This window comes from Punica granatum, chromosome 5, assembly GCF_007655135.1.
Source record: "Punica granatum isolate Tunisia-2019 chromosome 5, ASM765513v2, whole genome shotgun sequence".
Lineage (NCBI taxonomy): Eukaryota > Viridiplantae > Streptophyta > Magnoliopsida > Myrtales > Lythraceae > Punica > Punica granatum.
The window spans coordinates 4,024,518-4,050,641 of record NC_045131.1 but is presented as its reverse complement, the minus strand read 5'-3'; the positions used below and the strand labels follow the sequence as shown (position 1 = coordinate 4,050,641).

The 26,124-nt window shown below is 41.7% G+C and overlaps 4 protein-coding genes across 4 annotated transcripts; 3 read left to right on the top strand and 1 right to left on the bottom strand.

Moving 5' to 3' along the window:
* The first annotated feature begins 210 nt into the window (after nucleotides 1–210).
* Nucleotides 211–5,465, top strand: LOC116208105 (probable LRR receptor-like serine/threonine-protein kinase At1g67720). The gene is made up of 14 exons (XM_031541343.1): nucleotides 211–614; nucleotides 919–1,450; nucleotides 1,574–2,085; nucleotides 2,352–2,484; nucleotides 2,604–2,675; nucleotides 2,762–2,830; nucleotides 2,903–2,974; nucleotides 3,082–3,150; nucleotides 3,395–3,824; nucleotides 3,903–4,029; nucleotides 4,107–4,175; nucleotides 4,258–4,459; nucleotides 4,729–4,864; nucleotides 4,985–5,465. The coding sequence occupies exons 1-14, from the start codon at nucleotides 530–532 to the stop codon at nucleotides 5,264–5,266; spliced, it is 2,790 nt and encodes a 929-aa protein (XP_031397203.1). The 5' UTR covers nucleotides 211–529; the 3' UTR covers nucleotides 5,267–5,465.
* Nucleotides 5,466–7,224: 1,759 nt separating this feature from the next.
* LOC116208104 (nuclear transcription factor Y subunit B-8-like) lies at nucleotides 7,225–10,226 on the top strand. The gene is made up of 7 exons (XM_031541342.1): nucleotides 7,225–7,408; nucleotides 7,537–7,775; nucleotides 7,868–7,997; nucleotides 8,146–8,151; nucleotides 8,254–8,337; nucleotides 8,489–8,539; nucleotides 9,845–10,226. Exons 2-7 carry the CDS (start codon nucleotides 7,555–7,557, stop codon nucleotides 9,881–9,883), a joined length of 531 nt encoding a protein of 176 aa, XP_031397202.1. The 5' UTR covers nucleotides 7,225–7,408; nucleotides 7,537–7,554; the 3' UTR covers nucleotides 9,884–10,226.
* Nucleotides 10,227–11,171: 945 nt separating this feature from the next.
* On the top strand, nucleotides 11,172–19,646 carry LOC116208102 (E3 ubiquitin-protein ligase UPL4). Its single transcript, XM_031541340.1, has 18 exons — nucleotides 11,172–11,427; nucleotides 12,063–12,722; nucleotides 12,822–12,932; nucleotides 13,029–13,145; nucleotides 13,227–13,385; nucleotides 13,467–13,628; nucleotides 14,094–14,246; nucleotides 14,336–14,457; nucleotides 14,547–15,666; nucleotides 15,848–15,943; nucleotides 16,239–17,444; nucleotides 17,557–17,787; nucleotides 17,885–17,989; nucleotides 18,261–18,341; nucleotides 18,428–18,496; nucleotides 18,592–18,720; nucleotides 18,988–19,071; nucleotides 19,164–19,646. Exons 2-18 carry the CDS (start codon nucleotides 12,090–12,092, stop codon nucleotides 19,227–19,229), a joined length of 4,644 nt encoding a protein of 1,547 aa, XP_031397200.1. The 5' UTR covers nucleotides 11,172–11,427; nucleotides 12,063–12,089; the 3' UTR covers nucleotides 19,230–19,646.
* A 68-nt stretch (nucleotides 19,647–19,714) lies between these two features.
* Nucleotides 19,715–25,968, bottom strand: LOC116208103 (probable DNA helicase MCM8; the record flags this gene model as incomplete). Its single annotated transcript, XM_031541341.1, has 17 exons — nucleotides 19,715–19,925; nucleotides 20,173–20,286; nucleotides 20,381–20,551; nucleotides 20,820–20,994; nucleotides 21,117–21,288; nucleotides 21,378–21,429; nucleotides 21,549–21,678; nucleotides 22,018–22,136; nucleotides 22,219–22,289; nucleotides 22,991–23,143; nucleotides 23,311–23,406; nucleotides 23,983–24,246; nucleotides 24,517–24,680; nucleotides 24,766–24,988; nucleotides 25,105–25,222; nucleotides 25,301–25,447; nucleotides 25,648–25,968. Coding segments are annotated over 17 exons (2,541 nt in total), but the record flags the coding sequence as incomplete, so codon positions are not given.
* Nucleotides 25,969–26,124: the final 156 nt, after the last annotated feature.

The following is a 26,124-nucleotide window of genomic DNA, read 5'->3' as shown; positions in this document are numbered from 1 at the left end:
CACACGGTACCGCATAAGTAACATGGAAGAGACTAGGGAGGCTCCGCTGCATGAATTCTCTGAACAAAGGACTTACGAGGAGCTAAAATCCGAAGTACATGGACCGAATTGAGCATAGAAATACTATCGGGGGCTAAATTGATCTAAAAAGTTAATCGAGGGACTCGGACCAATTTGCATATTTGCGATTACAACTGGCTGTGACGTAACACTAGCTGACCTCGCCGTACTCTTTTCGAAATATTCTCCCCGTCACCTTCTTCCCTCCATCCTTCACAATTTCACCGCCCTCTCACTCTTCGTTCTCCTCCGTCCGCCGGAAGTTCTCCCGCCGGCACCGATACCAGAACTTCGGCCATGGAGAGCTCTCTTAATCAACTCCGTAACCGTTTTCTGTTCCCGCTCCGTTACTCCAACTTCCAATTTCTCGCGCCAAAGGCGTTCTCAACCGGAAGAAACTATATAAGACTCTCAGACCTCATCCTGCTCATCACTCTTTCAATTGCATGCTCTGCTCACCGACGACATCATGGCGGGCGGCGTTCGCGGTCTCCTGCTGCTCCTTATCTTCTCCGCTGCCCTTCTCATGGACGGCGCCTCTGCTCAAACTCCAGGTCCGTAATTCGACTCGATTTAAGTTCTTGCTGCTCTTTTTCAATTTGTCATTTCCTGTATGCCTGTTGCTGAATCTTGAGCTTGATCATGGCGACATTAGCAAATGATTCCTTGATCATCTGGAAGAAGAATGAGGTTTGAAGAATTGTGCAGGATTAGCAATTAGGGAATTGAGTCATTCCATGGACGTCTTCCCTGACTCTATGTGAAAATAAAAAGATTTATAATTACTGAAGTCGGTCTCTTCCAAATTCGATTTTGGTAGTCTTGTTCTTCGCTCATACGCGTGCTGTTGGAAAGCAGGATTTGTAAGCTTGGATTGTGGAGGGAAGGAATCTTACGTCGATGATCTTGGTATTAAATGGACTCCGGACGACCAATTTCCGTATGGTGATACAACTCAAATCTCTGTCACGGGCGAGAGAAGGCCACAGTATGCAACATTGAGATACTTTCCGGCCGACAGAAGGAAGTACTGTTACAGGCTTGATGTCGCACCTTGGATGAGGTACCTCTTACGAGCAACATTTTTATATGGAAACTTTGATGGCAACAATGTCTACCCGAAGTTCGATATCTCTCTTGGAGCAACTTATTGGTCTACAGTTGTCATTTCTGGTGTCGATACTGTGGAGACACGAGAGATGATATTTCTTGCTACAGAACCCAGAGTCAGTGTGTGTCTGTATAATGCTACCGCCGGAAGCCCATTTATTTCTACCCTTGAGGTTCGACAATTAATTGAATCCATGTATTCTAATGACTTGGAAGATCAGTTTTATCTCAGTGTCTCTGCTAGGATCAATTTTGGTGCAGATGGTGAAGCTGCTGTCAGGTATGCTAAAGTTTCTTAAAAGTTATTTATGTTCTGGACTTTCAACTTCATTTTCTATCTGAACACTCACTAAAATGGCGCTTGTCAAAGTTACTTAGAAGTTCTTTATGTTCTTGCTGCTAGGTACCCTGATGATCCATTTGACAGAATCTGGGAATCTGATTCTTCGGGAAAACCAAATCACTTCATTGACATGGCTGATGGCATCATCGAAGTATCCACTGAGAGGCCAATCGATGCCAGCTTAGAGGAATATCCCCCCCAAAAAGTCATGCAAACAGCTGTTGTTGGTACCAATGGACTGTTAACTTACCGGTTAAATCTCAATGGTTTTCCTGGTTTTGGCTGGGTGATCAGCTACTTCGCAGAGATTGAAGATTTGGGTTCTACTGAGACCAGAAAGTTCAGGATGGCAATCCCATTCCCAAGCTTGCCTGGTGGAGACAGACCTCTTGTTAGTATTGAAGAAAATGCTGGAGGAAAATACCGTCTTTATGAGACTTGGTTCATGAATGTGTCCCTGCCCTTTGTGTTCTCTTTCGAGTTCAGTGAATCGCCTAATTCTTCCAGGGGCCCTCTTTTAAATGCCATGGAAATAGGCAAGCTTGTGGAGATAACCGAGGGTTCTCCTGATGGTAAGTGTCTTTTGGAAGATCAGTTTTGATGCACATAGCTATCATTTTATCATGGAACTGAAGTAGCTTACGCCTAACTTCCTGTGAACTTCTATTCCATCTAAAATCGCTCTAAAATTTCAAGTTTACTCTATTTCTGATTTTGGCTTTTTTATTTTTTATTTCCTTATGAGGGATTATATAAGCAATCCATTGGCTTCGTCCAGAATTTTTCCATGCACGTGACCTGTGATATCTAATACCAATGCTTTTTGCTTGAATCCCAGTGACACCTGCTGCTGAAATAATTTCATCACACCCATCAGCAGACTGGGCAGAAGAAGGTGGAGACCCATGTCTGCCGGTCCCTTGGTCATGGCTGCACTGTAACCTGGAGTCAGCTCCTCGGATAACTTCAATGTAAAGCTCTATCAAATTCCTAGGCAATGACTTGCGCAGAATAAACTTGATTTCTCCTCATGTAGTCTAGGGAATTTCATCTACTGATTATGGATGGTCATGCATCAATTGTGTGGCAGATTTTTGTCCAAGAGGAATTTGACAGGAAATATACCTCCTGGCTTGACGAAGTTAACCCACTTAGCGGAGCTGTAAGTTTCAAGAATAATATTTCCTTTTTAAACTGCCACTGGAATAGATTTTTTAATGCTCATGCTGTTATTTATGTTTCCTTTAGGTGGCTTGATGGGAATTCATTCACTGGTCCAATTCCTGATTTTACCGGCTGTGTGGACTTAAAAATCATGTAAGTTCTGGTGACATATTTCCTCTTAGATATTTTGAGTACGGAAAATGAAATACTTGGTTTCTTACATAGACATCTTGAGAACAATAAGTTGATGGGGAAGGTGCCTTCTTCTTTGGCAAAGCTGCGGAATCTGAGAGAACTGTAAGTTTTCTTCTGCAGGCCTAAGTCCTTTCTATATTCTCAATTTATTTCCTTTTCCTGAATAAAATTGTGATAGGAGTGATATGAATTTGACGTTTGCATTGCAGGTATTTGCAGAATAATATGCTATCCGGGACAGTTCCATCAGCGCTCCTCCGTGAGAACTTAGTCCTGAAGTGAGTATTGTTTCTATATGCTTACACTTGTCCAGCATGTAATGGTCATTTGTTGAATTTTGCTAGAATGAGTTTGGAGTGTTGAAATTCCACGAGCCTCCCAGAAAATTGTACCATGAGATGTAGAGTTGATCTCCTGTAGTGGCACTGGCATTTTTACTAAGTTTAGCTATTTTCAGTTTCATCCTAAATGGTAGTTTTAATGATTCATGTTACAACTATTCCTTTTGTTGCCTTTTGGCAGTGTCTCTGGAAATATTAACCTTCATGAAAGGGCCGGAAGTCTTGGCACGAGTATCATTGCCTCACTGATAGTTGGTGCCGCTGTTACTGTTATTGCCATAGTTGCATGTGCCTACTTTACCTACAGCCATTTTGTAGGCATGGGTATCTTGCAAAACGAACTTCCACATGCCCATAGAGATGAACAAGCAGCTATTCCGCATCGCGTGGGAGGTGACAAGCCTGTGTCTTCCCCAAGATATTCTGCTCTAGAAGCTGCCCGTCGCTTTAGGCTAGCAGAAATTGAAAAGGCTACAAGTATGTTTGGGAGGGAAATAGGCTCGGGTGGATTCGGAAAGGTGTACTATGGACAGATGGATGACGGGACGGAAATTGCAGTGAAGGTTCTATCAAGAAATTCTCCCCAGGGATTTCAAGACTTCTTGAATGAGGTGCAATTTACATACTGCTGGTTATATTCTTAAAATATTCTGCTGGAAAAATCACAAACCTATGTTCCATCTGAGTAGGTGGCTATTCTCTCGAGGATACACCACGCAAATTTGCTGGAGTTACTTGGATTTTGCCAAGAAGATGGGAAAAGTATGCTTGTTTGTGAATACATGCACAATGGGAATCTTGAAGACTGCCTCCATGGTAAAGTCCATTTAGGCTTTTTTCTTTGGAGGAATAAATGCACGGTTTGTTCTTCCCACTCATACATATCTCTTCAGGTCGACTGGCGAGTACCAGGAATCTGACATGGATGGAGCGGCTCGTGATTGCTGAAGATGCAGCAAAAGGTCAGTAACTCTACGGTAAGAAAGATGCTCTCTAGCCCATCAGTGTGTCGCTGAAAGAGTGTATTTCTGTGGTTTGTTCCAGGGGTGGTATACCTTCACACGGGATGCTCTCCAGCAATCATGCACAAGGACTTGAAGAGCAGCAACATTCTTCTTGACGAGAACTTTAGGGCGAAGGTGGCCGATTTCGGTCTCTCCAGATTTGTAGCTGAGGGAGCCCCCACCTCCTCCTCCTCCCATGTACATAACAAATTGCGAGGCACTATCGGTTATGTAGATCCCGAGTAAGCCTCTTTCTCATTTTTCTCTTACCATCAGCTTTATGTACAGTATCATAGTTGGCAGAACCAAACTGGTTGTTTAGACCAGTTGCTTAGACTTAAAGATAGTGCATGGCATCCTGTGAACTGAGAGATAACAGGTCAGGGTCAGTCCTAGATGGACCTCAACCATGGTATTTTATATTTTATAATATTTCATTATATAGCTTCTCCCCCTTTTCTTTTCCTCCAATAATACTGTGGTATTTCATTGCTTTTTCAACGATAATCAGGTTAACCCAGTACGTGCGGCCTTATATGGAGAAGCACGATGTCTACAGTTTTGGTGTTATCCTTTTGGAGCTGATTTCAGGCCGAAAAGCTGTTACAGAGCTTTCTGACAATAGTCGGCAACATATATCCCATTGGGCAAGTCCCTATATATTCTTAGATGCTTCTCTTTGCTTGGGAGGAAAAAAAAAAAGATGGATAATAATCAATGCACCTAGGATCCTCAAATCTCATATTAGGTCCCAAAACTCTTTGCAGGCAAGGTATCTCCTGGAAAAAGGGAAGATAAAGCGGATCCTTGATCTGGGGCTTCAAGGCCAAAATATAGAGGAATCAGCCACGAAAATGGCAAGCACTGCACTCTTGTGTGTCGACAAGGACACGGAGAAGAGACCATCCATGACTGAAGTACTCAGACAGATCGAAGGGGCAATTGTGATCGAAAGAAGACGAGGAAGGAGCAGCTCTAGGGGAGCAGGTCCCACCCATCTTCGAGCCCGAAATCTTGGTCATACAAGTGATTCAGGAGGTGAATCTTGACCATTGTTACCGCCAAGAAGTCCTTTCATTTTTGTAGTTCAAGTGCATGATTCTTTTGTTAGTAGTTCTGGGATGAAGGGATGATTCAATGTCAAGGGCTACTCGGACTTTGAAAACGAAGTATCTGATTGATCAGTTTCACCAAGCGAAACTGGACAGTGACTGAATCATATGAATATGAAATCGGTTTCCTGATTTAGGTTTCATTGCACAAGTCCAGGTTTTATGTGCTCATAGCTTTTCTCGCTATTGTGCCCATGAATGGCTCCATATAGGCTTATATACATTTGTTTTCATTGTCGTGTGCACGAATGGCTTCACATAGCTTTTGCATATCGGGTCCCAACCCAGATTATATCCATTTCCAATCGAATGTCGGGAGCTGCGGTTTAGGTCATGAACATAAAGGGTGTGCTTGGGAGTTGGATTTGGAGGGAGAGGGAGGGAGAGTGTTCTCCTTTGTTTTGGAGATTTATTTGAGGGAGAGGGAATGAATGAGGGATTTGGAGGGGAATACTTTGCCTCCTCCATTTTCCTTTATTGTTAAGAATCTCTTGACCATTCAAATTGGAGAAATTACAAGAAATTCATGTATTTTTCCATTTCGTACTCTCCACAACCTTCTTTATAATAGTTTTTCTAAAATTTTATAATAATCTTTTTTAATTTTTTTTTTCTATTTTCACTTTTCTTTTCTCATATTCTTTACTAATTACTCTCAAATAAGAAAATTCATTTCCCTCTATTTTCTCTCCTCTCCTCCCCTCTCTTCTCATCTCCTCCTCTCTCCTCTCCCACCCCAAAAAACTCCCAAACACACCGAAAGGGACGCTTAGGACTTATAAATTACAAGGAGGGGTAGATGTTACTAGATCTTATGTGGACTGCATGTTTAATTCATAATAATTGAAGATGGATTGGGTTTAATGAACCGAATAGACCATAACTATCGATTGCGAGAATATCCTGCAGTCATTTTCACGATGAACATACACCGTAATTACAGACTGATTCATCTAAAAAGGACAATATCATAGATGCAATCGTTCTTTGGACTTTTTCAAGTTTAAAAATGAAAATAAATTATGAAAAATGGAATACGCTTTTGTCTAATAATTAAGAAATTTTATATTTGATTCTTATTGGTGGACTTATCAGTACCTCTTTATTTAAATTTTCTTTCTATTTTCTTGTATTAGGTATGGCCCCTTTTCTATTGTGACTTAAAATAATAAAATAAAATAGCAATAAGGATTTGTAACAAGAAAAACCAATAAGGATTAATTTAAGCGGTTTCATAATTGTTCAGATTTCAGTTCGAATATTATAAATAAAGAAAATCGTTCGTCGTAAGAGATTTACTTTTTAAGGGACTGACCTACCTCAACCTAGATTAGTAGGGATCAATTAGGCTTTCGGATATCCGGACACACACAAAGGAAAAAAAAAAAAAAGGACAAAAAAGAGAGAGGAGAAATTAGTTAGAGTGCAAGACATGTTGGGCCCAGTTGCTGGGCTGAGTTAGTTGGGTGAGAGGGGCCCCAGATTCTGCTCTGCAGGGCAGGACCTTTGGCTGGACCGGGTGAATGACCCGAACCTGGGGCGCGTGCCGACACTGAAGGACAACACCGCACGTGGTCCAATCCCGTCGCGGACAGAACCTATCCATCTGACTCAGCTGACAGGGGGCAAAGATAGGCAAAATAGCTCCTGCAGTCATAAAAGGTTGTTAATATCTATTTGACCCCTGAATTTCGTGGATAATCTCAAAATGGCCCCCCCGGGGCCCGAGCAGATCAATAGAAAAACTTAAATGGAATAGTTTCTTAAACCATGGGGAGCTCTTTGAAATAAATCGAAATATGGGGGTCGTTCCGGGACAAAGCATAAACTACTGGGGCCCCGGCACGCGAGAGAGAGAGAGAGAGAGAGAGAGAAGGAGGGGAAGGAAGGAGAGAAGAAAACCAAAAGGAAACGAACGGTGTTGATAAGCCAGGCTCTCTCATCTCCATCGTCTCCGCTCTGCTCTCTTCTCCAGCGTCCGATCTCTTGCCTTCTGCTCCCAGGAAGCTCGATCGCGAAGGATTCCTTTAACTCCCTCCTCACCTCGCGCCATTTCCATCAACCCATCTCATTCACCAGGTAACTGATTAACGTCCTCTGCTCCCACTTCCCAGCATCATCCCCCCTCCTCTTGTTCGGCTATGGATTTTCCTCTGATGCTGCTGCTGCTACTGTTGTTACTGGTGCCCGGCGGCGGCTCGGGGTAGGGTTCCGTCTGGGTAACGATGGCGGAGGCTCCGGCGAGTCCCGGCGGCGGCGGCAGCCACGACGAGAGCGGCGACCACAGCCCCCGCTCGCACGTCCGCGAGCAGGACAGGTACCTCCCCATCGCCAACATCAGCCGAATCATGAAGAAGGCCCTCCCCGCCAACGGGAAGATCGCCAAGGATGCCAAGGAGACCGTCCAGGAATGCGTCTCCGAGTTCATCAGCTTCATCACCAGCGAGTACGATACCGGCGAGCTCTTGTCGTTCGATTTATCCTTTTTCTGTGCCAGTTTCCAATCGGAGGATGATTGGTTTTTATTTGACTGTCTAGGGCGAGCGATAAGTGCCAGAGAGAGAAGAGGAAGACGATTAATGGCGACGACTTGCTCTGGGCTATGGCTACTCTAGGGTTTGAGGATTACATCGATCCGCTTAAGGTTTACCTTTCCAGATACAGGGAGGTTGGTCAAAACTCATCCTCCCGGCTACTTCGATCTCTCTCTCTCCCCTACGCTTAATTATCATAATTCTTCAACTGATCGGCTGATCTTGTTCTGTTCTTTGTTTACCTGCTCAAATTTTTCTCGTGGTTTGGACTGGATGCTGCAGATGGAGGTAAATAAGTTTTTCTCCCCTTCCTTCTACTTGTTGGTTGATCTAACGTGTTATTGCAGCTCGATTTTCTTGCGGGTTTGATGTGCTATTGCATTTCGGTAGGGTGACACCAAGGGTTCGGCTAAGGTTGGGGAAGGTTCTGCTAGAAAAGATGGTGTGGCGCTTCACCACGGTGCAAATGCTCAGGTAGAGCCACTATTCCGCCTTAAAAAAATTTCTTTGTTCCATATCACAGATTTCGGTATTTGAGAAAAGGAAATGGTAAATACTACCTGTTTGATTCATTGCTGGCCTGGGCCTACTCTCATTCCTGTATTTTCCATTGCTAATACGCCAGATCGCTCATCAGGGTTCTTTCGCCCAAGGCATCGTTTATCCGAATTCTCAAGTAACCATTTCTTTCTCTTGTTCTCTTTACGCACTCTTAATATCAGGGCATGTCGACGGCTCACTGGTTAAGAACACTAAAGCCATAAGTATGAGCCATGTTTGAAAATTTGGGTGCTGAGTGCAAGTTTGTTGAGTAAAAGATCAATTTGAACACCTCGAAATGCAGCTGTCTTTTCTTCTTTTTTCCTACCATTGAGAAGATTAATTGTATAAGCTGCGGCCAACTAGGATGGTTAATTTCTGGCAATTCGTAAAGCTTGATATCTCCACTGGTTATGCCATTGAAATGGGGTCTGTTCTGTGTTGTGTGAGCTTGCATTCACTTGTTAAAGATTGCTCTTTGGTTTTAGGAGAACTGAAATTGTTGAACCATACAATTGGCTGGCTTGTTGCTTCACATAGACATATTCATTTTTCTCGTCTTACGGTAGACTGGCTGAAGGGAGTAATTAGTTGGTTATAGAAGGTGAGAGGTATGGTATAGGAAGAGAGAGGGAACCTATTTGCGAGGGAGTGAAGTTCGAGAAGTGACATGGAATACTTGATTGAACTGAGAAGAAAGTCACTTCCCAAGACAAAGAAAGTTTGGAACTTTGTGCATAATCACTCCTTCCATCAGGTTTTATTCTTGTGTTAATCTCGGTTCTGCAGAACCAGACAGTGTGCAGGCACTGAAATCTGCGTAGGGACTCAGCTGTGGAGTATTGAGAAAACAGTTCTGTAAATAAAATGGGTATTTTAGTGAGACTCGAACCTTAGAACAAGTACCGGTAATTTTCAGAACTGAATCCATTCCGTCTTGATTCCACTGCCCTCATTAGCAAAAGAGAATGAGTCTGCAATTGTTGCTGCAAAGTGATGTTGATTGATGACTATTGCAATCTGGGGAAGAGAAACAGTGGGGGAGCCTCCTCGCTTTACACTTAGCTTCTTTATGGGCACCAGTAATTAAAGTGAGGAGGCACAGAGCCGTTCATGCAGCTTTCTTGGAGATGCTAATATCTTCATATTTGTAGTCTATGCATTGTAGTGGATGCAACTAGAGTGAGCACTAACCTACCATTTCTGTTTGATAGATTTTTCAAAGTAAACACGATGTTCTTTTGTTTCCTTATGCGGTCTACTGGAGATGATTCCATGTGAAAGCTTTTCGAGTCCTCGTGCTGTGCATTTGATGTTTAGTGTGCTTCTAAAGGAAGATCTCGGTGCTTGAAATTAGGAATATATCCTTTCGGTCCGTGAGATATCTGTTACGAGCTTGTTCTTTCCGAAATGATCTTACCTTTCTGAATGTGTATTGCAGGCTCAGCACATGATGGTTCCTATGCAAGGCACTGAATAGACGTGTCTTCCCAGATGACTGGTGCAATTCCTAGACGGCTACTCTCTAGAATCTCGCATCGCATCCCCTACTACTTTATACTGCAGCCGATTTGCCCGATTGGTGCCGGGAGGTGGTTCTTACTTAACTTATTATTATTATTATGTCCTTGCTCGTATTTCGACATGTACGGTATGTTTAGCATAAAGAGTCCAGTAGAATTTACTAGACGGGGAGGAATTGTAAATCATGGTGATGGATCCTTATTGTCCTTGGATGCGAGTTATTTACTATTTTACGTGCTTTGTTCTTCATTTGTTATTAAAACTTCAGCACAAAATACGCATCTCAAAATGCTTGGTGACATTCAATTTTCATCTTATATATATATATATGTTTTTTGCTCAATGAGGTGGGAGAGAGTCGGTCAATGACTCAAAATGATCATCAATGGTGTGAGTGGGAGCTGATCGTGTTGCTTTTCTTGCGTGGCCAAGCTCCCAGTCGACCATTGAGATGCAAACATGCGAAAAAGGCCAGCGGTTTCTTTCCGAAGTCCTTTTTCTTCAAGTTTATTTATTTATTAATTATTAATTGATGATTCAGTCCCTAAATTGTTAATATATTCTATTCTTATCCTCGAAAAAGCCAGAGATTCCAAAACCATCTCATTCACTAGAGGAAATTTCAGCAAGTAACCCCATATATGATTGAAGCTTTTTACATCTTTTTACACTAAATCGGAATTCGCAACAACTATGGAACGAAGGGACGGCCGTCGGATTAGTAAATTAAAAATATATATATATATATATATATTGTATGAAAACTCCTTTTCATGTATATATAGAACATATCCAACCTTAAATGGAACATAGCTGTTTCATGTACAGATTGTTCGGGATTCTCTCTCCTCTACTCTTGTTTTCTCGGTAAATAATTTCCATAATTTTTTTTTTATTTTTCTCAGTTTCTTGGAGATTAAGTTTGGTTTTTAATCTTGGAGGATACAATGTAATCCCTTCAAAATCCAACACGATATTATTTATTGAAATATTATTTTTAAGAAAATATCTTTAGTTAGGAGGAAATCATGCATCCCTCCCAAAGAGAGCTGGGTCCCACAAATCCCCACCGTCAGTAATTCAGGCTTCCCCATGATCCGCACGTACGAATCCGATCCCACGGTACACGGACGGCTGAGATGTGATCAAACATCGGATCGACTGCACAGCCCCCTCTCATGAGCTTGAATACAATATGATCGTATCTATCTATCTTTCCGCGAGGGATCATCATCAAGGAGTATATGTATATCACTCTCTCCTCCTCCTTCATATTTTCGTTTTCATCAAAGACTCTCTCTCTCTCTCTCTCTCTCTCTCTGCCTTGGAAGATTGACTATCCACAGAAGCTTTCTGCAGAGAAAGCAGGGGAGAGGCGCCGGAGAAGAAGACGCGCGGACGAGAAACTGACATCGCCGTTGAGCTCCATTAGAATTCCCATATCGAGATTGAAGTCTTCGTCGACCGCTTCCGAGACCGATTACCGCCACACTCAGTCAGGTACTTGAGAATCGATTGGTTCTAGGACGGCGATCCGTCCTACATGGTTTCGTCGTCGTTGTTGGACGCCTACTGCATTTTCTGAGGTGTCATCGAGTTCTCATGTGCGTGGAAAACGGTGTACGCGTGCTCTGGGTGCTGAGCATGGCGCGTGATTCACCGGCAGAGTGCCTGTGGTCTTGTTTAGAATGATGATGCGTTGTCCGTCGTTTGTTAATGAATCGGTTGATTGTTCCATGTCTTGGCGAGCTGAAGCTCGTCTTTGGCTCTTCAGTGTCCTCAAGTGTGTGTGGCAGCTCATTGGTTTTCATTGCGAAATCGGCTGAGAGAGATGTCATATGTTAATCGATCTGCTTTTTTTTTTTTTTTAATCACGATGACATAGAAGTACTTGAGGTTTCTAGTTCTGCCAGTTGAATCATTAAATTTTGCTGTGATGAAGTCATAATAGCGATTTTGCACGAGTAGCAGTAGCATTACTGACTCATAGTTTTGTTGCTTAAGTTGATATGGGCAGAGATCGAAACTGACAATTATATAAACCTCGGAAGTATCTGTAGCGAGACACTTCCGGTAATTTTTCTAATCATTGGGGTGAGTGTTAGAGCTGATATCATTGAGATTTGTCTTTGCAGAGAAAGAAGTCTCACACTGGATCATCCATGGAGAGTAGAGGCCAGAAGCGAGCTGATGTGGTAGATGAGTTACCAGCTGATAAACGAGCCTGCAATTTAGTGGAATTCAGGCCGAGCTCATCTAACTCATCCGCTCAAACTCAAGTTAAGTCCACGAACTCGCCTCTACATTCCCAAGAGGCCGACATGGAGACTTCCTCGACTGCCTCGGCATCAAGCCGATCAGAAGGTGAACCGGATAGGGATTCAGCTTATGGGTCCTGTGATTCTGACGATTTAGACCCTCGGTATAGCAGTCTCAGGGACTATCACAGGCGTCGGTCCTTTGGGGAGAATTCTAAGTTCAAGACGATCTTGTCAAGCTTGAGTAGTGAAAAGGAGCCCTCTGCGCTAGTAGCTGCCCTGACAGAACTATGCGAAGTGTTGTCATTTTGTACAGAGGATTCACCCTCGAGCATGCTGGCAGACTCGTTCTCGCCTATTCTTGTGAAGCTAGCAAGGCACAATAGCAATCCTGATATAATGCTGTTAGCAATCAGGGCTATAACTTACCTCTGTGATGTATTTCCCCGATCTTCGGGTTTCCTTGTTCGCCATGATGCAATTCATGCTCTTTGTGAGAAGTTGATGGCTATTGAGTACATGGATGTGGCTGAACAGGCACGTTCTTTTGATTAGTTTTGATGTCAGTGCCCCTTCTGGTAATTCGGTAATACTATCATGTGGAAACTAACCTTCTCTGTTTATGTGCAAATGCAGTGTTTGCAAGCTCTGGAGAAGATATCACGAGATCAACCACTTGCTTGCTTGCAGGCTGGGGCCATAGGAGCTGTACTTAATCTCATCGATTTTCTTTCCACCAGTATGCAGGTAAACACTTGAATTTTTTGTGCTTGGGACATTGTCCAACTTGTCTGATTCCTTTACTCGCATGTACTTGATTTATTCTTCTTCTGTTGGTTTCAGAGGGTCGCCCTCTCCATTGTGGTGAACATCTGCAGGAGACTTCCTTCAGAAAATCATTCCCTCTTCATGGAAGCAGTTCCCGTACTCTGCAATCTCCTCCAGTATGAGGATAGACAGGTCTGAATATTCAAATATCTGGAATTTATATTCTGAGAATAATGAGCTTTACCTATATCGACTGTTGTTTCATTCTTCCAGCTTGTTGAAAGTGTCGCTACCTGCTTGATCAAGATAGTAGATCAAGTTAGTCAGTATCAGGAGATGCTCTATGAGACCTGTAAGCACGGGCTGGTAAATCAAGCTGTGCACATTATCAGCCTGAATGCCCGAACCACTCTGTCCCAGGCGGTTTACAATGTATGGAAATATTTTTTTGTAAAATAATTATTATAAGACGACTGATTTTTGGTATCTTAACCATTTCAATTTCTTTAACAGGGTATTATTGGGATGCTTGTCAAACTCTGTTCTGGTTCGGCTAATGCTTTTAGAACTCTACACGAGCTTAACATATGTGGCATTTTGAAAGATGTATTATCTACCGGTGACCTCTCACATGGAGTATCCTCTCCTCACCAGGCCAATGGACATAGTATACAGGTTGGAATCTCCTACTTTCCAATTTGTTTAGTGTCTATTTGCAGAGAATTTTGATAAATGCATGGACATATTTATGCTTTGGAATCACAAACTTGTGAACTGTATGCTCTTGCTCTGCTATTTTAAACTCTCTTCTTGTACAGCTGGGTGTATTCCTTATCGTGGAAACTTATATAATTAATACACAGGATAAATGTGACCTATTGATTAATGGAGAGATGAGGTATCAAAAATCAGTGGACCATTGACAAGTGAGATAGATTCAAATTCATGCCAGGTGTTATACATTAAGGTGGTATCTTTTATGTGCATGTGTGTTTGTGCAACCTTGTTTCCTTTCATGCAGGTATAATTCAATGGAAGTACCTCTTTAGGTGTTCCACAATTGTGATATGGACAGTCGTTGGTGAATGATGGATTCATCTCCCTTGAATTGCTATACATCTGGGATTTTTGGTCCTGCAGGTGCATGAAGTCTTGAAGTTGCTGAATGAGGTCGTTCCCTCTTCTTCAAATAGTGAGTATATGCAACAGATTTCTGAGAAAGAAGCTTTTTTAGCTGATAACCCAGTTTTCATTCGAAGGCTTGGAATGGAGATGCTTCCTTTGTTGATTCAGGTTGGTGATCTTTCATTGAGAGCCAGCCTCTCTCTCTTCCTTGAATCTGTCTGATATTCATGCCTCTCTCTTTTCTTTTTTCTCCCCAGATGGTTAACTCAGGCGCTAATTTATATGTGTGCTTCTGCTGCTTATCTGTTATCAACAACTTCTTTGCGCTATGCACATCTGATATTCTTGCTGAAGTGCTTGCAGACACCAACTTTTCAAGGTAACTTGCGCTCCCATTAGTTTTACCAGTAGTATGCACATCATGTTACCTAAACCCACTTTATGTGATTTGCAATAAATTTATGGCAGTTTTTTGGCTGGCGTGTTCACTCGGAAGGAGCAGCATCTTCTGATAATGGCCCTACGAATTGCTGAGACCTGTCTGCAGAAGCTTTCTGACGTGTTCTTGAACTCCTTTATGAAGGAGGGAGTCTGCTTTGCAATTGATGCTCTATTAAAACCAGAAGAAACTTCGCATAAGATGTTCCCTACATATGATGGCAGTGAACTTTTACTTGACCCGAGTCAGAGATCGGGTTTTAGGGGAGTTCCGAGATGCTTTTGTTATGTTCTTGATACTGGTCAACCCTCAACCTGTGAAACAGTAGTTTGCAAGCTCGAAAAGGATGCAGTTCGCAGACTGGCAATGCACATAAGGACCAGTTACTTTTCCCCTGAACTCTGCAACTCAGGACCATTGACTGATATTCTTCAGAAGCTCCGTGCACTTTCAGCTGCATTAACCGACTTAGCAAGCACTTCCCTTTGTGATTCTCCTGCTCAGTATGAAGAGAAGTTTCATTCTATATTGAGTCAGATCATGGAGAAGCTCGGTGGTAGAGAAGCCATTTCCACTTTTGAGTTCATCGAGAGTGGAATTCTGAAATCACTAGTGAGGTATTTATCCAGTGGCTTGTCTATGCATGAGGAGGTCGATCCACAGACAGAATCCCATGATCTGTACATTGTCGAGAAAAGATTTGAGGTGTTAGCCAGGCTACTGTTGTCCTCATCAAAGACCCTCGATGATGAGTTGCCTTTGATGAGCTTGACAAAGAAATTACAAAGGGCACTATCTTCATTAGAGAATTTTCCCATCATTTTGAGCAATTCCAAGCAAAGAAACTCATATGCCTTGGTTCCCGAGGCAAGGTACCTATCACATCCGTGTTTCAAGGTTCGGTTTCTGAAGGAAGAGGGAGAGGCATGTCTTTCTGACTCCTCGCAGGACGTTCTCACTGTTGATCCTTTCTCATCCTTAGATTCCATAGAGAGATACCTATATTCTAAGGTGACCAGGAAAGGAAAAAGGGGAAAGAAATCTATCAAAGACAAGGAGGAACTTATACCTGCTGCGATACCAACAGATACGAGTTTGAGTCCGGGGAGAAGTCCAGAATCTGATGGCACACCTGCTATTTTGCCTGAGGTGAAATTCTGATCCATTCTTATACTGCAATAGCAAAGCTAAATTTCACTTGATGTTTCTTCTGTTTGATAAAATTTTAAATTGATCAATGGTTGATACCAATTAGAGTCTTTTTTCACGAAGGAGCTTTGCAGGCATCTCTGACCTCATCTTTCTTTAACTGTATATTTTTCCTCTATAGGAAGTTGAGGGTCACTTGTTGCAACCTACACTGGTTCAAGCAGATTGTGAAAGGCTGTCAGGTGGTGCTGGAGTAACTTCCAACATAGATACTAGTGTAAGATAAATTTTTCTTCTCACTGGCAGGACCTTATTTTTCTTCAGATCATTAAGATGAAAGACAATTATCTTTGTTTTTACCTGATTGTTGAAATTAGTTCAGGTATGACATCTGAAACTAGTATCATCTAGTATAAGGATTTCCTTGGAAAGACCTAATAGAACATTTGCTGTATAGAAGTCTGCTGAATTCAGATGGTCATTGGTCCCATTTTAATTGCTCTCGTGTGTCGGGGCTGTCCTGTTAACATTTACTCCACTCCACTGACCTGGTTCCTTTCTTTATGTTTCAGGGTTCTGAGTCAAAGTTTCCTAAAGGTGATGACGTTATGACAACACACTCTCCATCATCCTCTAGTGATGCGAGTGTTTTGCCGAAATTGGTACTTTGCTTAGAAGGACAAGAATTGGACCTTTCAGATACGCTATATCAAGCCGTTCTCCAACAACAAATGAAAACAGAGAATGAGATAATTGCTGGTTCAAATTTATGGAGTGAGGTGCACACAGTTACTTATAGATTAGCCAAAGCTAAGTCGAGCAGTTCTCTTGCATGCTCGTATTCATCTAAAGCAGAAAAGACAGGGGGCACTCATTGTTTATCTAGACTCTTCTCTCGGAAACTTGCCACTGATTTAAAGAGGCCCGGTGCTGTTTATGATATCATAATCTTGCTCAAGAGTATGCACTTGCTGCATAGATCATCATTCGAATTGCTGTCTCGGGAAAGAATGTCTGCTTTTTCAGAAGGGAGAGTCAATGACTTGCATTATTTGAAAGCCGCCGTGCCTTACATGTTGCAGAGTGAATTTGTCAGCAGTAAACTGACAGAGAAGCTAGAACAACAGATGCGGGATCCATTGATCTCTTCTACAGGTGCTCTAGCCCCATGGTGTATTCAGTTAATGGGCTCATGCCCTTTCTTGTTCAGCTTTGAAGTCCGTTGCAAGTACTTCCAGTTAGCTGCTTTTGGTCGGTCCCTTGCCCAATCTTGTGTTCCTTCACGTGGTAGTTCAGACGGTTCTATTGACAGACGGCGAAATGGTGGTGCTGGCTTGGCACGCAAGAAACTCCTTGTCTATCGGGATCGTATTATGGCCTCTGCTGCTGAGGTGATGGACCTCTACGCGTCTAAGAAAGAGCCCATTGAAGTCGAGTTTGATGATGAAGTCGGGACTGGGCTTGGCCCAACTCTTGAGTTTTACACCTTAGTAAGCCATGAGTTTCAGAAGGCTGGGCATGGGATGTGGAGGGATGATCATGTACTCTCTTCCTCCAATGGAAGCTTGCACAGCTTAGGTTCAGGAATCCTGACATCTTCACTCGGGGTTTTTCCTTGCCCATGGAGTACTACTTTAGATGAATCTGGCGATGCAAAGTTTGCGGAAGTTATCAATAAGTTCTTTATTTTGGGGAGAGTCGTGGCAAAGGCTCTTCAAGATGGACGTGTCTTGGATTTTCACTTCTCTAAGACCTTCTACAAATTGATCATTGGCCAGGTATGTGTCTTGCATATACTTTGATCTAATATGAAATTCCTTTAATTCGTGACTATAACTTCTTCTTTTTTCCCCTTTTTTTGACAACTTATCCCAATTGTTCTTTCTGAAGGACCTTAACCTGTTCGACATCCATTCATTTGATCCCAAGCTTGGGCAAACTCTCCTCGAGTTTCAGGCTCTAGTTGACAAGAGGAAATTCATGGAATCAGTCCACAGAGAGAATACTGCTTATGAATATGGTTCCTGCTTCTGGAACAGGAGTTTTGAGGATCTCTGCCTCGATTTCTCTCTTCCTGGGTATCCTGATTATGTTCTTTCTCCAGATGCCAATCACAGCATGGTGTGGCTATGAGATTGATAGTGAAAGTTCTCTTCCCTTCGCTTTAGATGGAGACATTTTAATACTATTGAAAAACTTATCTTTGCCTCATTGTCAGGTAAATATGTCAAACTTGGAGGACTATGTTTCACTGGTAGTGGATGCAACTATCAAGACCGGAATCTCCAGACAAGTTGAAGCTTTCAAGTCCGGGTTTAATGAGGTACTTTCTCATTGGAAGTCATGATGACCCTGTGAAATCTTGCTGAGATAGCTGGCATGAATGGAAATATAAGAATGATAAAGTTTGGCAATTGCAATTTATTAAATGGGGTTGATTGACGTTGTTCTATTCAAATTGTCGGTCCAATTAAGCATTAAGAATCTCCTTTTCATTTCTTTTTTCTTAAATTTTCAATAAGCAAGAATCTTCATTGTATAACAAAAGAGAAATAAAGAGAACAGGAACTTATTGATTCTTTCTATTGTTTCAGGTGTTCCCCGTTAGACATCTCGAGATTTTCAGTGAAGAGGAACTAGAGCGGTTATTGTGCGGAGAACATGATTCCTGGGCGGTATGCATCACTCCACTCATAAATCTTTCCCCTCTGAATCATTTGCCTCTTCTTCTTTAATCACCTTTTAACTTTTATTTTAGCAGCTCAACGACCTTCTGGACAATATCAAGTTTGATCATGGGTATACAGCAAGCAGTCCTCCTGTTCTCAATGTTAGTATCTTTCCCGTTGGTTCTCTTTAATAGCAGTCCCTAATTCTGCCAATTCTGGTGCTCATTAACTCCACGGCCTTTTCTTTTTCCTGCAGTTACTGGAAATCGTCCAAGAGTTTGATCAAGAACAGAGACGGGCATTTCTCCAATTTGTCACTGGAGCTCCTCGGCTACCTCCGGGAGGTTTGGCATCTCTCAAACCAAAGTTGACGATTGTCCGCAAGGTACATTCATCAATATGCCTCTCTATTCTACGCACTCTATTTCTCCCATGGATGTTGCTTTCATTTTTGGGGGGAAAAAAATCCTCACAAAAACCTTTTTTGCGATTTTTCTTGAGTCATTAGAAAATTAGAAAATTATTTAGCTGTGGTTAAGAATTTCTCCGAGCCTCCCCTTTAATGAGCAGAACATCCGAGATGGATTTTGCTCGTTTTAAATACTTGCTGTTGCATGCTCTTCATAGAAGTCAACTGCGATCCTGTTTGCAGCATTGCAGCAAAGTTGCCGATGAGGAGCTACCGAGTGTAATGACTTGTGCCAATTATCTGAAGCTACCACCATACTCTTCCAAAGTGAGACCCATGTAGCCTTTATCCATTAGGCATCAAATATAATATGTATGCAGTGGCGCGTAACTTAAAAAAACTTTTGAAAACTCTTGCAGGAGAAGATGAGGGAGAAAGTATTATACGCCATAAGGGAAGGCCAAGGCTCATTCCACCTTTCCTAGTCATCGAGCAGGAAGGTAAGCCACAGAAGAAAGTGTAAATTTGTAATTATTAGGCTTTAGACAATCAAGGGGCATCAGATGTAGATAAAAGAAAGGCAAGGGGTACAGGTGGTGGTGGCAGTCGTATTTCTGAACATCTCAACAGAGGGAGCTGATTGTTTCTTCCACGAACAAGGGGAAGCTCCTATCGCATAGGTTCAGTGCTAACCGGTAATTTACTAGGTGGTGGTTTGTTTTTTCTTTCCTGTATAGATAGGCAGGCGGAACCTCTTCAGGTAGATGATATTGGTGTTCTTTTGACAAGCATTTTGTACAGAGCTAACGTACAGAGATCAATCTCACGTAACAGTTGCTCTTTTTTTCTACGTACTTTATTTATGTAATTAAGATTTGGAAAGTGGTCGTCTTGTTGGCTTATATACTAAATTTTTTATTCGAGTAAAATCATATATTAATTTTAGTACCGATATTTGTAGCCAATCATAAAAATCAGCAAGCCAGCAAAATTGGATTTTAATTTTACTAACACAGACTCGGTGTGTGCTCTCGTGTGATTGTAGTGAATTTGTCTTGTGATAATAACAATAATTGAAGTGGTGCTGTCATCAAAGTACCAGATATGCAGAAAGATGTTTTACACTTTCTTTAGGCCCTCGACCTAGATGACTGACTTCGCGAGTAAGATGACGATAGTACCTGCAAAGAGAACGGTAAATCATTAAGTAAAACCAAGCATGTGATAGAGAATGTAAATGTCCAAAAGCAAATTTAGGATAGGTGAAGGGAGTGGAAATCCATATGATGAATTTGTCTTCCTAATAAAGGACGATCCCATTTAATCTTTATTTTCTAAGGTGCGATAGAACTCGTAAATTCAAAACGAGATTTTCATACACGTGAAGATATATAAGGAAAATCCCGTTAGATTATTTTGCCAGCTTACCTGGTATGTTTTTGGCCCCTTCTTGAGCAAGTAACCAACACTGTTCAGGTTATCCACAAAGGTGTTGATATCGGGAACTCTGAGGCTAATACGATCTGCCAAGCTGTATATTTCCTGGTCATTGAGGGTATGAACTGCATTAGAGATGAATGGAGGTTGTAAAGCATTTCCTACCCGATAAATACCCGAAGAAGAAAGAATGGCATACGGAAATTGAGAAGCAGTCTTTCTGTTGTAACTCTGACTGCTTGCACAATGCACTAAGGAAACGTTTCGCCTCCTTCTGTTGGCTCATTCCCCCACTTCGGCCGAAATCCACAAAACCGTGTTCATCAAGATACTTGTCGTATAAGGATTCTTTCATTATTTCAACCACATCCTGCAAGACAAGCAGTAGAAGGATATGAGACTCAAAATGTTGCTAATGCAAACCAAAGGCTGATGGACAGAACGGCCATGAAATCGGTCCACTTCCATTTTGTCGGGAGCGTCAAATCATGGACAGTATTCCATCTTAGTTTGATCAAGTTTTTACATTCAGTGGAGTCGACTAATTATGAATTAGTTATTGGATAAGTAACGGTTCTGATAAGACAAGGAAGACACTCCTGTATAGAGGTAGGCTAGTTCAGCTTTATGGCGCTTACCAAAGCATCCTGAGCAGTTATTTCCTCTCTGAGTTCTACACGAGCTCGAGCTTCGGCCAATCTCACTAGACTCTCGAGTTGCCTGGCTGTTATTGGGGTACTATCAGCTGAAGTGCTGTGGTCTCTTAACCGCAGGTAGAACTTCTGGAGAATCTCTGCTGCTGGTCTAGTCATTCTAATCACAGCGAGAAAATATAATCATTCCTGCACGTCAATTTTGAAGATATATGCACTTCAACGTAATGCAATCTTTAAAGGATTCCAGCAACTAAAACAATCTAAATTGCAAAAAATTACTTTGGGAAGACATAAGATCTTGCATAAGCAATATATTTGCGGAAAAGTGGACCAGGCAGTGGAATAAAGTCCACGTGCTCTTTCGGGTGAAGCCTCAGTCTTGAAACCAAAGAACCACTCTTTACACTGAAATCCATGACGCCACTTTCTGATGCTCCACTTGATGAAGCATCTGTAAATTTTGCAAAAACAAAAACAATTATGTGAGTGACCTGTGGTTTCAGACTTCAGTAAGGAGCGCAAACGGATATAAAAACCAACCTTTACGCATCCTTTTAGTGACTGGTAAATGTTCTCCATTTCCAGCATGAAGCTGTAAATTACATATTTCAGTTCATGCAGTTACTATTTACTTGCAGTGAAGTTCAAGATCTCGGAAAGCAATACTGTCATAAAGCAATCCAGGTGCAAGATAAAAACCAACGAACTTACTGACATAATGTGCTCGGATACTCGCTTGTCCAGTAGTTCATCTGGTTTATCAAGTAAAATGAATACCAAATCAAATCGGGAAAGAAGAGCAGCACTCATTTTCAAGTTTTCGTTCACAGTCTTCGCCCGGCTGCAGTAAAAATGTATAGCCTATTAATCAGGGAGACTGTAAAATGAAATAAAGTTCCTCAATACTAAACAGACATAATTAAACCATATCACCTTAGTTTAAAAAAGAAAACAACTCTTTGGCTGACATTTGACTGGTAATGGTCTACAGATATAAAAGTACAATTGCTGGAGGATAGAGAATGAAAATAATCTGGAGCTTATATAATTTGATGCACTTTAAAATATGAAACCTATCAGCACAGGCTTAATATATTTCACTTAAGACGAAGACAAATGAAACATTAACATCGTGATAATGCGGTAGAAAGAACTCAGCTCGAATATAACAGAAATGTACTTATAGTGACCACCGACTGGGTTTGCTGCTGCTAAGACAGAAGTTCGTGCAGATAAACTCGCAACTAGTCCAGCCTTTGCAATGGAGACGCACTGTTGCTCCATGGCTTCCAGTAAGGCCTGACACACCGAACATTGGCAAAGGCTAGTGCCATTATTCATGGGGCAAAATAATAAGCAATAGTAAGCCACAACTACAAACCTGGTGTTCTGCTGACATCTTATCAAATTCATCAATGCAGCATAGTCCACGGTCTGCTAGTACCATTGCACCTATCGGAAATATGAAGCATTAAAATATAAACATTTACATTATCAATACTGTTGGGCTGAAATTTAACAATCTTGTATAGCCAGGTAGAAAATCAACAAATGAGGAGTTTATCAAAACCTTCTATAAGACTGAATTATTGCCAACCTAATCACAAGTTTTTAGGAGCATCAAAGATGCATAAATTGCCATTGAAGCAGCAGTATCTGAATTTTTCAATGTTTATAGCTCGAACAGGTTTGATAGATGAGTATGAGGACCTGAGTTGATACCGTTCTATTACAAGAGGGCCAGCAATACTGGTATACTTTTTCCTCAAAAAAACACTCCTATGCAACATTTTGAAATTGTGCCACTTGATGTGCATATTTTGAGAATTTTGTGCTAATAAGTAATGAAATACACCAGTTATCCAGAAAAAGAAATTGTGCCAATGGTAATAATTGAAATAAATGCATTTTTCCATAACATTTCATGCAGACCTAAAACATCTCAATGGAAACTCATTTAGTGATACAGACCAACAATTTTAAGTGTTCAATTCTGATGGTTAATCACCCAATTAAAAAAAAATCCATACGTCCACTGCTCTTTTTTAGTTCCACTCAATAGCCTTGACATTGAATAGATCGCCCATATCCGACATGAATATTCAGTATGAACATATTGTTTAATCACTCGGCTAGAAGACGAGGAATAGTACCCGCCTCAAAGGCATAGTCACTTGTCATGGAATCCTTCACAACAGCAACAGTCAGGCCAGCATTTGTTGTGGCATTACCACATACATATATGCCTCGTGGCGAGATCGCAGCAGCAGCTTGAAGTAACTGGCTCTTTCCTAGACCAGGGTCACCTGGCAAATGAAAAGAAGCTCAATAAAAAAAACTAGCTTGAATTGAAATTAATTAATTGTGGTCTCATATACCTATTATCATTGATGAGATCTCATGAACACTTCCGCATAAATGAGCTGACTAATTATTCATCATTTTGGAGAACTGGAAGAGAAGTTGAGCATACCAACAATGATAACGTGAATATCTCCTCTGACAGGGACCTTGTTCTGATCTAGTGAATGCTTCCGCACACCACCAAAAAGTGCCAGTGTTATTCCCGCTGCGATTCATAAGAAATTAATGCTCAGGTTAGATGCAATTTAGGGGCATGAAAGTTTATAATCTGCCAAAAGCAGGATTCACTCGTCATTCCAGGTGGCTCTTGAATCTTTCACACAGCATCATGCCTCATTGAGTGTAATCAAGGAGAGCAACCCAAGTATGGTAATTATGAAGTAGCAAATTTTGTGCAACCCAAGTATGTTAACTATGAGGTAGCAAATTCTCTGCAACCCAAGTATGGTAACTATGAGGTAGCTCCCGAAGGCCAGAGAGGGCATGGTACATATAACCAAAACTTGTTTGCATTCTTCAACTTTTACTCCCTAAACAACTGGAGGGGCTATCCGACAAGCAGCTATGGCTAAGGTGCATCATAAGTAGCAAACACTAGGAGCGACATGGAAAAACAAAAATTGGAGCTGTCCATGCTGGATAATTCAGCCTCCTACTAATGAGCAATACCATTCTTACTGATGTAATTTGAATAAGACATTCAAAAATATGGGAGATAATGTATAAAGCACAAATTATTGAGGCATGTTTCAGTTAATGATCAGATGTAACTAGCTGATACCTTTGACAAGCTCATGTCCATATATGGATGGACAGATTGATTGAAGTATTTGACGGAAGATATCAGTTCCATATTCTTCAGAGAATTTCACGATAAATTCCAAATCCCGTGGAGTAAATGAGAATAAGTCAAGCAGCTCCGTAGTTCTAGTGTCAGAAATAGAATTATGCGAGTCCTCGGGCGTAGACTGTGACTTGGAATTATTCACTGACACTGCTTCTAGATATAAATAGTAGAATCCTTGATTCTTGGTTTTAGATTTACCTGAAGAATATAATTCATCCCAGGTGGATCAGTCGGCACCTATCAATGTACCAAAAGATAGTAAAGGCATCCCAAGGAAAGCGAGAAATTGGACTCGACAGTGATTTAAATGAAACATTGAAACAGAAATATTGACACTTCACATATTGCCAAAATTTATTCTACCATGGGCCATACCCAAATCCATGCATGTTGCAAAGGGATTAACGACTAAAAGTATATGCAAAAGAGTTACAACCATGCAACGGTAACTTTCTTTTTTAAAAATACCTCCTCCAATGTCCATGTAATTGTTAATGACTTTCACAAATCCAGTGACAGTAACCACATCTCCAGGGATGCACACATCTACAAGATCTTCAGTCAGTTCACATTCAACTGTCCGAGGAACCCGACCTTCTTCATGATTTTCAGATTTTTGAAGTTCCTGCAGCCTACAGATGTACAAAAACATAAATTTTCTTAGGATCACAGGTATGGCCTAACCATGAAGAAACAGATTTGCACCGAGCTGTTTACCTTATCTTCTGAAAATCGATTGCTTGGGCAGTAGTGCGAATGGGAATGAAACTCCTGCTCTTGCATCCATGGAGATTGCAAATTGCCGGTGGGGAAAATTTTCCATCAGGGAAGATGCGTGAAATGGAGGTTTTGCACTTAGCACAATCAAAACTCATCCGTACCACTAATGGCCTGACAGTGCTAACTTTGACTACGGTGCCACGCACTGAAATGAGCTTGTCTGTCACAATATAAGGGTGCACCAATCATGCAAACATATTGTTTTCCTTAGTTCACATCACTTTGATCCATATCAACGTTGAAGGTAAACAGCAAGTCAGTCTAGAGTGGCATTACCGATATAAGCTGCTTTAAGATTTTTCAAAGCGATCATGGATTCAGGATAGTTGTAAAGTCGAATATTAATCTTCATGCCATCCTGGAACCTGCTATCCGCCTGCTTCGCCATCAACACCTGCTTCCAGTGGTCGTTATCAATATATGATACCGGAAGTCATGTAACACATGAAAACCGTGACTATCATCCGATTACCTTGTGAACAGCAGCGCTCATGCATAATAGAGCTTCCTTAGGTCTCTTCTGCTCCTCCAGCAGCTCATAAAACAGCTCAATGCTGCACAACTTCCGAAACTGCAGAAGATCGAGCGGCAGGATAGAGAAGCCATCGTCATCCTTTACCTGCCGCATCATTTTGACACATCAACGTTACATTTGCAAGAGATTCACCTAAACACGAGCTCAGATGACAACCGATCACGCACTATTTCAAGCCTTCAGCGCTCAAAACCTCTTGGAACGCCCACGCTCATCGATCCACAGTATAACTTCACAGAGTTCACTAAACAGGAACCGATTCGTACGGAGAAGGAGATAATGACCTGAGAGGTGAGACCTTCTCCAGGAGGCGTGGAGAAGAACCGGACGAGCTCGTTCGTGAGGAGGAACCTCTCGTCCTTGGCCGATATCTCCGCCTCGGGGAAGTAAACAGCGAGAATCCTGCCGATGTCGTTCCCGTCGATGGATCGGTTCATCATCTTCCAGCTCGAGCTCTCTCCGCGAGCTCCGTACTCGTCAATGGAGGAAGGAGAGCGTGAACTTTTGGCGGGAAAAGGGAGGAAGTGAGGAGGGAAAGGAAATGACAGACTACAGCGTGACGTGCTCTGACTGCTCCCAAGTCTAACAAAATTTATGGTCCGTGGTTAGACATTTTAAAATATCTGACTTTGAAGTATTATATAGTGCCGTGTCCGACACTTATTAAGCAATGGGATATGTAGATTTTTTTTTTCAAAATTTGTTCGATCAATTACACAGATCATGTTCGGTGATTGTTTGAATTATATTTTCGGTTGATC

Bases quoted from the DNA above. Each gene is read 5' to 3' on its own strand.
- LOC116208105 (XM_031541343.1), top strand. From the start codon at position 530: ATGGCGGGCGGCGTTCGCGGTCTCCTGCTGCTCCTTATCTTCTCCGCT. The intron at 2,831-2,902 runs GTAAGTTCTGGT...TTTCTTACATAG, and splicing joins TGTGTGGACTTAAAAATCAT to ACATCTTGAGAACAATAAGT. The intron at 4,865-4,984 runs GCAAGTCCCTAT...AACTCTTTGCAG, and splicing joins GGCAACATATATCCCATTGG to GCAAGGTATCTCCTGGAAAA.
- LOC116208104 (XM_031541342.1), top strand. From the start codon at position 7,555: ATGGCGGAGGCTCCGGCGAGTCCCGGCGGCGGCGGCAGCCACGACGAG. The intron at 7,776-7,867 runs GTACGATACCGG...TTGACTGTCTAG, and splicing joins ATCAGCTTCATCACCAGCGA to GGCGAGCGATAAGTGCCAGA. The intron at 8,338-8,488 runs GTAGAGCCACTA...CTAATACGCCAG, and splicing joins ACCACGGTGCAAATGCTCAG to ATCGCTCATCAGGGTTCTTT.
- LOC116208102 (XM_031541340.1), top strand. From the start codon at position 12,090: ATGGAGAGTAGAGGCCAGAAGCGAGCTGATGTGGTAGATGAGTTACCA. The intron at 12,723-12,821 runs GCACGTTCTTTT...GTGCAAATGCAG, and splicing joins ACATGGATGTGGCTGAACAG to TGTTTGCAAGCTCTGGAGAA. The intron at 17,990-18,260 runs GTACTTTCTCAT...CTATTGTTTCAG, and splicing joins TCAAGTCCGGGTTTAATGAG to GTGTTCCCCGTTAGACATCT.